This window comes from Acromyrmex echinatior, chromosome 1 (assembly GCF_024713525.1).
Source record: "Acromyrmex echinatior isolate Ae372 chromosome 1, ASM2471352v2, whole genome shotgun sequence".
Classification (NCBI taxonomy): domain Eukaryota; kingdom Metazoa; phylum Arthropoda; class Insecta; order Hymenoptera; family Formicidae; genus Acromyrmex; species Acromyrmex echinatior.
This window is the reverse complement of record NC_141852.1, coordinates 13104393-13115292: the sequence shown is the minus strand read 5'-3', so window position 1 is coordinate 13115292 and position 10900 is coordinate 13104393. Positions and strand designations below refer to the sequence as shown.

At 33.5% G+C, this 10900-nt stretch overlaps 2 protein-coding genes across 4 annotated transcripts; one reads left to right on the top strand and one right to left on the bottom strand.

The window, feature by feature from the left end:
- The first annotated feature begins 2658 nt into the window (after positions 1–2658).
- Positions 2659–6950, top strand: Fibp (acidic fibroblast growth factor intracellular-binding protein). The gene is made up of 7 exons (XM_011057536.2): positions 2659–2829; positions 2900–3103; positions 3191–3392; positions 4369–4596; positions 4721–4948; positions 5036–5290; positions 5380–6950. The coding sequence occupies exons 2-7, from the start codon at positions 3019–3021 to the stop codon at positions 5456–5458; spliced, it is 1077 nt and encodes a 358-aa protein (XP_011055838.1). The 5' UTR covers positions 2659–2829; positions 2900–3018; the 3' UTR covers positions 5459–6950.
- On the bottom strand, positions 6661–10111 carry Pdhb (Pyruvate dehydrogenase E1 beta subunit). Of its 3 annotated transcripts, none has more exons than XM_011057534.2 (5): positions 9900–10111; positions 9597–9659; positions 9152–9358; positions 8402–9032; positions 6661–7384 (listed from the first exon to the last, which is right to left on the bottom strand). In XM_011057534.2, exons 1-5 carry the CDS (start codon positions 9906–9908, stop codon positions 7233–7235), a joined length of 1062 nt encoding a protein of 353 aa, XP_011055836.1. In that variant the 5' UTR covers positions 9909–10111; the 3' UTR covers positions 6661–7232. The 3 variants fall into 3 exon arrangements, with proteins under 3 accessions (XP_011055836.1, XP_011055837.1, XP_087271790.1); XM_011057535.2 differs by lacking the exon at positions 9900–10111 and adding an exon at positions 9755–9893; XM_087415664.1 differs by lacking the exon at positions 9900–10111 and having other exon boundaries at positions 9597–9677.
- Between the last annotated feature and the right edge of the window lie 789 nt (positions 10112–10900).

The window sequence follows — 10900 nt, the reverse complement described above, 5'->3', positions numbered from 1 at the left end:
TGAAGTAATTCTATTAAAAAACATGTTTTAGAAAGACTTTAATATTTTAATATTAATTAGGATAAATACTGTTGCTAAATATAAACATTGAATGTCCTATTCATTTGTTATAATTACTGTATACACCAAAATAATCTACTAGTTTCTATGGAATTATGAAATAAAAACGCAAAATGGCTGAATATTGTGCAACACGATGCAGAAGATGAACTAATATTTACACTGAGCACAAAATACGATATGCGTGTTTTTAAATCTTTAATAACGTCGAATTTCTACCATGTTTTTTTTTTAATAAACTTTAGACTCATTCTTTTTGCTAAGTGTGCGATAAAGTTGTAAATAGAAATAAAAGAGTACAATCGATAATATAATTTAAGTTTATAACATAAGAATGCGATATTTGGTAAAATAATATATATAGATAAAAACTTCTTTTCTTTATTCTTTGTTTGCATTGTTCGTATACATGTTTATTTAAGGAAACAAGGAAAGTGAGAAATCTACAGTTCTACTTTATGCGTAGAGATAAGAAGAATTGAGTACTTAATTATTTAGTACATGTCTTAATAACTCATATCAAGCGAACATATTTCAAATATACACAATAATGGTAGAAAACTATACTTTCTCTTATTGTAATACAAAATATGTTAGTTAATTAATTTACATAGAAAAAAAGAGTACGTCATACAAAGAAATGTTTTTTTTGTTCAACTAATAAATAAAATTTATATTTTGCGAAATTTTACGTCTTATTTTTGTTTAAAAATATATAATGTAATATAATGTTTCTTAGATAAACTTCGTTCTATTTAAATATTATCATTAAAAATTATCATATTAACATTTGATTATTACTTTAAAAATATACACAAAATACACATTTTAATAAATTACGATCTAAAAACTTTATTACAGACTGATGAAAACTTGTAAATTAGTAAGGCACGCAAGATTCGGAGTAATGAGACGCTTGACAAGTCAGACATTTTATTTTCCTTTTCTACCCGTGCCTCGAATAACAAAGTTTATTCCTGGAAAATCTTCAAATTTTAATATTCCCATCGTCATGAGTATTCCGCATCTTGTTAACGCGTAACAAGGACGGAAATCATTGTTTCATTCTATTGTACCAAAGGGACCCGATCGATATTTGGTCAAGACGAATCTAGCGTTCCGCCAGGTTTTGTTACGGCATTACAATATTTATCTGCTCGTCGTTGGCAGTCGCAGCCGGTTAACGCGCGTTTCCCGCACGGTAACGAGTTTAACGTTACGTGACATCGTCTCGCCGCGAATTAATTGCGTCTGCGCGAGGCGAGTGCAGTGGCAATTTCGATCGCTGCTATTGCTGTTGCTCGCTGCTACTACACTTCGCCGGCTGTCAATCAATCGCGCAGAATTGCGGTCGGTGGACGTATTTACATATACATGTGCATGCGTACACACATGTGTGCATGTGCACACGCACACGTTCATATTATTTTGCTTCAAAGTCCGACGATTACTTTAATTAAGCAGAGATTATGGCGGAAAAATGAAAATAATGCACCGCCGATAAAACGCTGGTATGTGGCTGTATCGCCATGTAACATCGTATGACCTCTTCGCTCAGCAGCTGCATCTTGTGAAGTCGAATGTCGACTTCAATTCAAATTTACTCGAATAATAATGCTGGAGGAAGATATTCGAGTAAAAAATAAAAGTATGAACTGTAGAAATAATATTCCAAATTAAAGAAAGTTTAAAATTCAAGTTAAATTTTATAATATTAATTATGATATGTGCGTGCGTGCGTGCGTGCGTGTGTGTGTGTGTGTGTGTGTGTGTGTGTGTGTGTGTGTGTATGATGTGTGTGTGTGTGAGTGTGTGTCACACAAAAGTATTTGTATGAATTTTTCAAAATTTTTTTTATGATAGTTAAAAATTGTTTTAAGTTGAAAATAATTATTTTTATTAATAAAAAGAATTATTTTTAACTTTAAAAAATAATTAAGAAGATACTCTGGTATAAATCCATGGCAACGCCACTATACTACTATAATGTCATTTCTACATCACGTGCCAACGTCATTATGATGTAAAATGAATGACGTCAATAAAATTTGACATAATTACATCATAGCGATGTCTAAATGTCGAAGATAAGTTATTAATGACCGAATTTATGGGCCGAAATTAAAAGTCATCTTGTTAGCTGGATGGCCACAATACTTTGCCACGCCATTTAAAAAAATCTGACATGGCCCACGAAAAATTCAGTCTCGCTCTTTGATATGGACCTGATATAGAAATGACTCAGCACTCACAGTAAAATTTATTAAAAAATCAGATGTGGACGACAGATCCAGCTCGCGCCTATTGAAAATGGGCGCGTTCAAGTCGACAAAGCAGCTAGCCTGCTCGCCAAACAAATAAACACGATTGATTGTTCCTTATTGATCCAACCAATCACATTCAATTGCTCAGCGAACAGTCTAGCATTTTGTCCAGCTTGAACGCGCCCTGTCTGTGTTGTGACCGCAGCTCTTGTCCCATCTTGTCCTTAGGTCTGTTTTTTGTAGCTGACTAGTGTACACTTTTAGAACTTAAAGTGAGATAGGTATACGTTTGATATATGTTGAAAGTGAGAAAAAGAGTGCTAGTGCAGTCTAGTGCAGGAACAGAAAACAGACTACTTGTCGCATCGCAGTGTTGAGTATTTCGTGGCTGTGACAGATTTCCTAACCTAAATAGTAGTGAATTTTAATGATTAACATCTCAGACACGGGACAGAGTAAAGCTTTTTTCTGTCAGATTCCTTCGTTTTATGCAAAAATGCGCTAAGTAAGCCTAATTTCGTTGACTTTTGAGCTGGGGCTTATCTAAATAATTACCAAATTTTTTTATTTTTAAGACGAAACGTGACGATAATCTCTATTAGTTAACTTTCTCGTCAAGGAACAATATAAGCATGATTTTCGGGATGATCTTGCGATCGATTGTATAACGTAACAACGCAAACATAACCTCAATATGCTGTCCGAGGTGGACGTGTTTATTAGCAATTACACGTTGGTCGATCCCGAGATCTATCAGCTGTGGGTCGACGGACATACTTGTGAGTGGAGGGAATAACAGCCTCCATTGATTTTACCTGCACGAGAAATTATTTGAATCTATAAGTCTAATGGATGCTTTTTTCTAGCTAGTGACGCAGTTAACATTCTACATCAACGAGGAATCTGTCAGCAGACCAATGCGCCGATCGAACTGGTTGCATCTGATATCCTCGATCACTATCGCACCTATGCTTTACTCGAGAAACTGCTTCACACTCCTACGAAACTCGCCAGTGAACAGTTAGCCTTTCAAATCGAACCACAGACCAGTCAAATGCTCATAGAAATGTAAGAATATGCGACTTTCTAATCAAATTATCGGATTATAACTCAGACTAAAGATAGTAAAAGAAAGTAGGGCTAATGGAAATCGACGCTGTAAGCAGTTCAAAATATTTAATTTTAAATCATTAACATGATGTTTCTAATGTTTAACATTAAATCGTTAAAAAATGTATGTTTCGGTTACTTTTTAGCTTTTATCAGCACAGAAATAAGAATGATCACTGTAAATTCTTATGTTAAATTGTGGGATTATTAACTCTTTGGAACTGATGCCAAAATTTATAACAATTATTGACACTGGAGATCCAAGAGATTTATTTAATTTAATAAAAAAAGCTATATTTCCTCAAATATTGGCATACAAATTATATATTCCTAATAATACTGCATTCAATTGGAATGTATTTGTTAAATAAAGTTAAAATAAAACGTTTTGATTCTTGGATTGGAATCTTCTTCAGTATAGAAATATGATACAAACTAGAATGAAACTTTACATTTTACTTAGATTTATTTTTGTAGTTACAAATATTACTATTTTATTTTATTTCCATTTAGTGCATGTTAACTAAAAGGCACTATTAATTTCAAAGAATCAAAATAACATAGTATAAAAAAGAAGAAATATTAAGTATATTAATAAAAATAGTTTAAAAATTCATAGATGTAACGTAAAGAAAGGTGAACTGTTTGACATTGTATTGTATGAAATGACAATTGTTACAAAAATCAATGTAAGAATTAAGAACTAAATAAGTTTTAATAACATATTTTTTTTAATCTTAAAACTACTTCATAAAGAAAGCTAAATTAATTTTACATATTAGAATCTTTGTTAGCCAAACAGTCATTGCATATTGGTCCAATAGATCCACCATCAACTTTATAGGAATATAATTGAGTAGGTTCAATAGATTTACGTCAGCTCCAGATTGTTAATAATTTCCTGATATTGACATAAAATAATTACTTATTTCAGGTATTACGAATTTGATGATGTCGTTATACGCGAGTTACTGGGAAAAAAGATAACATCCAAAAGTAGAAAGGATATGGACGAGGTAGCCGAAAAGACAGGAATTACGTTGAAGAGCTGTAGAAGGCAATATGACAATGTGAAAAGAGTGTTTAAAACTGTCGAAGATTTGCCAGGCTCTCTTGCAACCAATATCAAACAACATTTCTTACTTTCTGAAGATCTTGCTAAGTATATATAATATACAATATAATTTCTTTTAGGAATTATAACTTGTTTTAGTATGAATGCACAATCCAATTATAATAAACATGCGTATCATTTATAATATAACAAACTGTTTTTAATTGCACAGACGATACGCTGCAGTGGTGTTTATAGCATGCCTGCGATTTGAAATGAATAAAAGAAAATTACAATTTTTAACGTTTCCTGATCTATACCATTGTGCTAATAGTATGATGTCATCATGGACATATCGATGTGTCGGATCCGAATACTTTGATACGGACTTGGACAGGGAATTCTTACAGGAATTATCAGAATGCAGAGTTCTTCTAGAAAACGATAAACATCACAAACAGTATATTATATCATATATAAAATGACAAAATATTATGCTTTGTTATAAAAATCACAAAAATAACAGGAAAATATGGATATGTTTCAGTTTAGTATGCCTTAAGCTCAAACCAATGCTTCTCGATCGATCTTATCAAGAACTGGATACAAACTTCCGTTCGTATTCGAGAGCGATTCTCTGTATTGGATGCAACTTGCATAGATCACGAGAAGTGAGATTTTTCTTTTTGGAATTGGTGGAGAGATGTATTGAACCTTGGCGACAAGTCAATTGGACGCATTCTGATCTACGGAATTTCTTAGCTGTCTATACACAGTGCGCTCTTGACATGGATGTACTTAGGTAGGACTCGTAATAATTGATATTATGAATATAAGATGTTCAAATATTAGGAACTTTAAGAAACATTAATTATTCAATGTTTATCACAGAGAAGGCGAATTAAGAGATGCATTTGAACGTTATATGATGGTAGTGACATGTTGTCTATTACGTATGTATCATACATAATTATCAATGTAAAAAAATTAATATATATATTAATAATATACAAGATGTTCTTTCGGCTGTAGCATAGTTTTTGAAATACTTCTGATGAATTAAGAACAAAATATTTCTAATACAAATTTCTAATAAAGAATTAATTGCTTAAAAAAAATTGTTCATTTTCTAATAAAAAAAATTGAACTCAAATTATGTTTTTAAAATGGAACCATATATTTTTCTTTACGTGTAGCACATAAAAAAATAAATTCATCAATATAGCATGCTATTTTAAGCATCGACGACAAATTCATAGATTATGTCATAAGTATATTAATTGAAACGTCTTGAGATCAAATAATCAAAACGATATATAACACTATCAAATTTGTCTTTTTATGTACTACAAACTATAGAAATAAAAATATATAATTCGATTTAGAAAAATATAATTTGATTTCGATTTTTTTTATTAAAAAATGAACAATTTGAAATTTTTATGTAGTTGATTCTTTATTAGAAATCAACAAATTTTTGTTGGGAACATTTTGTGTCAATTCATCGGAAATATCTTAAAAACCGTGACGACTGACACGAGGAACATCTTGTATAGTATATATACACTTAGAAGGTATAAGTAAACCATTAATAATTAATAATTTATATATTACTAATATTTATTAATTTTCTGTAATAAATGATAGACAGATTATCTTATATGCTGCGTGTAATTGTGCAGTTAAACATACATATATGTAATAATGCACATTGCACTGTCAACATTTTACTGATATTTTTAATTGAATGTGCGCGATGTGAAATTCTACAAAGTGAAAGGCAGTTTGTATAGATATGGCAGTAGCTCGATACATCTTTTTGTAATTGGCCATATTCAGCAGAATGTTTATTTTGCAATAGTTGGAAGTTCCTTCGCTTATTGTAAGCTAGAATTATGTGTGCGTATGTACACACACACACGCGCGCGCGCGCGCGCGCACACACGCACACACACATATGTATGCCTTTAGATCAGAATATAATTCAATCTACGCGAAATGCTTACTAAACGCCGACTTTTGCTGAACATGACCGTTATATATTTAATTGAAAAGTTAACTTCAATTTATTTAAATCCAATATGAATATTAATGAAATAAATTAGAATGTTTCAGTTATTGCACATTCGTTGATGATAATAACAATTGGATGTTTCAAATAAAATAGCACTATTTATATACTAAAATTTTGACTTATTCTTACTAATTCTTTCTTATATATATATGTATATATTTACATTTATTATCGCATTGTCTAATAACATTATCGCATATATCAATGTACAGAATACACATCGCACATATTTCGTGCTAGTTTCAAGAAGCACATTTGCTTAAACCTCATTTATACATTATAATCAGTGTACATCTCCTTTACGTTCAAACATACTTTCTTGTAAGAATTGTTACACAAATAAAACTTATAAGATGGGGACGGTCCCATTAGCACACATCCATTCACATCCGCTAGCAACTTTTTACTGCTTTACCAATGAAAATATTTTATTTTAAATTGGCCAATTAATGATGTGCGCTATCGAAATCCTCCCAGATCAGATGTCCAATGATAAGATGTCCAATCTTCTCACACAATATCAACATAGTATTGGACGAGGTACACTGTGTACTGTAGAGGTGTGGCAGATGAGAATAGGAAAATTGGCGTGTCAGGATGGGAATAGGAAAATTGGCGTGTCAGGAAAATCGTAAAAATATAATTTTGCCTAATACTCGAGTACAATTGACTACTGCGTGACTCCTAACAATTTGTTAACGGCGTTCACTATGTCTTTGATCTGTGGCAAGGCCGCGATTTCTAGCGATTTCGCATATGGCATAGGCGTGTCGACTCCCGTGATGCGAATGACAGGTGCATCAAGATGATAAAAGGCTTCACCTGAAAAAAACAAAAAATTTCGTTAAGCAACACTGTCGAGAATAAATAAGTTAAAATAAAATCGATAGGAACCAATTTAAATTATATAGCTTTGAAATCGCAATTTACTTTTCTTCTATGTAATCTTTTATGTGCAATGCGTTTAAAACTTAATTCTAATTTAAATTATATGTTAATTTAGACTGTTACATGAATAACTCAAATAAGTAAAAAAAGCTTGAGAACCAATACAATCAAAGCTAGATCTCTCTCTTGTTTAATAATATTTATATATAAATTTTAAATACATCTCTCAGTTATATAAACTGTGTGACGCTTATTGCCAGACTTGAAATGCAAAAACTGAAGCTAAAATAACAAATTAAATTATACAGTGTTTGATAAAGACCGTAACAATGTTTGAGGTAGATTCCTGAGATCATTTTGAGACAAAAATTCTAATACCAAAATGTCGAGGCTTTAATTGTTTTTGAATTATAGCACAAGTTATCGAATCATACCGCCTAAAGTTTGCGCGTTTAGATGTGATACAAGGAAAAATCCAACTGCACCTAAGTTATATTGTTAATTCCTTGATCTAAATTGAATTTGGATTTCGACTTTGGTGTTTTATTATTTTTTAATTTCTAAGTTATATGCGATTCTAATTTTTGTATCGCTTTTAATTATTAGTTTGTAACATTGATAATGACTTCGTGCAAAAGTTGAAACATTTGTTTAAGCACATGAAATTAATTTTATTAAAATAACTTAATTGGCTCTTAGCTCCTTTATTTGATTTGTAATCATCTGAGTCGTTTTCTGATCTTGTACAAATTAAACTGATCATCAATTCAATAATTATACTAATAAGTATCTTAAAACACTAAAAAGAACTTATTACGAAAAATATCTAAACCAGGATAATATTTTATCTTAATTTAAACTGTCCAAAGTTGATTTAAAATATAAATTCAACACAAGTGTAAAATACGAAATAGATTATAAATTATAGATTATAGATTAAACGAAACATACTCTCGGCGATTCTTGCACTGACTTCCGCTCCAATGCCGCACTGTGGCCAACCCTGTTCAACTGTCAACAGATGTTTCGTCTTCACCACAGACTGTATGATGGTGTCTATATCCAACGGTCTGAGAGAACGTAGATTAATTACTTCGGCCTCGATTCCTTTTCCAGCAAGTTCATTGGCCGCTTCCAGAGCCTCCTCGACAGCTTTGGAGTGTGCTACCAATGTTACATGATTGCCCGCTCGTTCTATTTTGGCCTTGCCGATGGGTAAAACAAAGTCCTTGGATAAAGCTTCATCAGACATAGGATACTGTACACCATACAATATTTCATTCTCGAGCACCACCACTGGATCAGGATCTCGAATGGCTGCTTTAAGCAAACCCTTGGCATCTTCGCTGTTATAGGGTGATACTACTTTTAAACCGGGACAATGACTATACCAGGCACCAAAACACTGCGAATGTTGAGCTCCTACGCCTGCGGCAGCACCGTTGGGACCGCGGAATACGATTGGCACATTGACTCTACCTGCAGACATGTAGAACGTCTTGGCAGCAGAGTTGATGATGTGATCGATTGCTTGCATCGAAAAATTAAACGTCATGAATTCACAGACTGGTCGCAGGCCGGCCTAGAAAATGAAATATACATACAAATAGAGGAATATACTAATAAAAGTGCAATAAATAAAATAAAGATTAGCTTGTTACAATAACAAATAAAGCTTAATAAAAATTATTCCACACATACCATAGCTGCTCCAACTGCGATGCCTGTGAAACCAGCCTCTGTGATCGGCGTATCAATGACACGTTTGTCTCCATACTTTTTCCAGAGACCCCGGGAAACTTTATATGCGCCATCATAGAGAGCTACTTCTTCACCGAGAAGAAATACCTTTTCATCCCTTTCCATCTCCTCATCCAAGGCCGAGTTCAAAGCATCTCGCACGGTCATCTAGCAAATTCACAGGAATTTTCATGAGAGAGAGCACCAAGGTATAAGTGAATGACCTTTCATGTCCTTCAGATTTCTACTTTGAATGATCGTACGCGAGAGAAAAATCGAAACGGGAAGGGTAAAGGGAGAATAAGGAAGAATTAGTGATGAACGTGGAAACGTTCGCGGAATTCCCGTGACATCCATAGAACTGTTTCTTTGTTTTTTGTTAGTTTTAAACGGCGGAGTAAATCACCTGCTGTGCTGTTGCCCATTTCGACGTGGAGAACGAGCGGCGAACGACAGTTCTTACGGCGGTCTGAAAACAAAGAAGCATCGTAGTAATCCAGACATTCGAATCTCACACTCTTCTTTTTTCGAGCAGGTCGCAACAATGTGATCCACTCCACTTACAGCAGTCATCCCGATTCTCTGTGTTCACGATGTTCTATTAAAGAGACGAAATCAGAGCGGACAAATGGAAGAGGCTATAGGCTAAACGTGGAATAGGACATCGATTGCAACCGCTCGTTTTTCAGAATTCACGAAATCTTTTTACCATGAACATGTTAAGTCGGAAATGTTTCTCGCGGTGGGAATTTTCCTGAGAGCAATTTTTCCTCTCTTTTTCTTTCTCTTTCTGGAAGAATAATTTGGGAGACGTTCGTGAAAAATCTTCGATACTAAAACCAAACGCGGATTACGTTAAAAGAGCCAAGGATGCGCACTACTTGGAATTATTCAGACGATTATAAAACGCACGAAGTCGCTGGTTCGAAAAGGTGCCACGGCGGCGTATCGATTAGCGTTCAAAGCCGAAGCGGCAAATGCGATATTTGCAGTAATTTATAATACAAACTGAGTGAAACAGATCTATTCGCGTTGCTTGCACTTTTTGCATCCAGCATCTTTTCTTTCTCCCTTTTCAACATTCAAATACATATTTATCTCCTTTTAAGTTCAAAAATTTTGATTTCAAACAACGCGAACAGACCTATTGTTGAGACTAATTATTGGATAATTAAGCGATCGCATGATAGATGCGCAAACGTGTTTCGTCAAATCGCGTCTCGCAATTGCATCTAGTAAAGTTATTACGAGACAGAAAATTTGTAGCACGTTTTGCACTCAGCATCTTCGCTTTCAACACTTGAATTTATCTCATTTTAAATGCAAAATGTTTTTCAAGCAACACGAACAAACCTAAAGAGATTTGAATTCCTGTTTCGAGCGCAACGAGTGCGTCTCCATGATGCATCTCATTAGAAGCTGCAACAATAAGGGGCTCCGCACAATAAAAGGAACAAGGAACAGAGAACAGAAAATAAGAATTTCAGATCATGTATTATGGAATACATATTTCAGGTTGAAATTATTCTCTGTTCTCTGTTTTCTGTTCCTTTTATTGTGCGGAGCCCCTAAAAGGCGCAAGTGACACAGAGAGGAACCAGAGAGTGAATATCCCAATCTTTTTCATGTACCAAATCTCGTAAGGTAATATCTACGTTTTTGTGGGTCTCTTCCATATTATTATGTAGGTTAAACAAGGACGAATAATCG

Coding starts and splice junctions, on each gene's coding strand:
- Pdhb (XM_087415664.1), bottom strand. CDS start 9,677: ATGCTTCTTTGTTTTCAGACCGCCGTAAGAACTGTCGTTCGCCGCTCG. Junction 9,359..9,596: donor AATGGGCAACAGCACAGCAG/GTGATTTACTCC, acceptor TGAATTTGCTAG/ATGACCGTGCGAGATGCTTT. Junction 9,033..9,151: donor TCGCAGTTGGAGCAGCTATG/GTATGTGTGGAA, acceptor TTCATTTTCTAG/GCCGGCCTGCGACCAGTCTG.
- Fibp (XM_011057536.2), top strand. CDS start 3,019: ATGCTGTCCGAGGTGGACGTGTTTATTAGCAATTACACGTTGGTCGAT. Junction 4,597..4,720: donor CTTTCTGAAGATCTTGCTAA/GTATATATAATA, acceptor TTAATTGCACAG/ACGATACGCTGCAGTGGTGT. Junction 5,291..5,379: donor CTTGACATGGATGTACTTAG/GTAGGACTCGTA, acceptor TGTTTATCACAG/AGAAGGCGAATTAAGAGATG.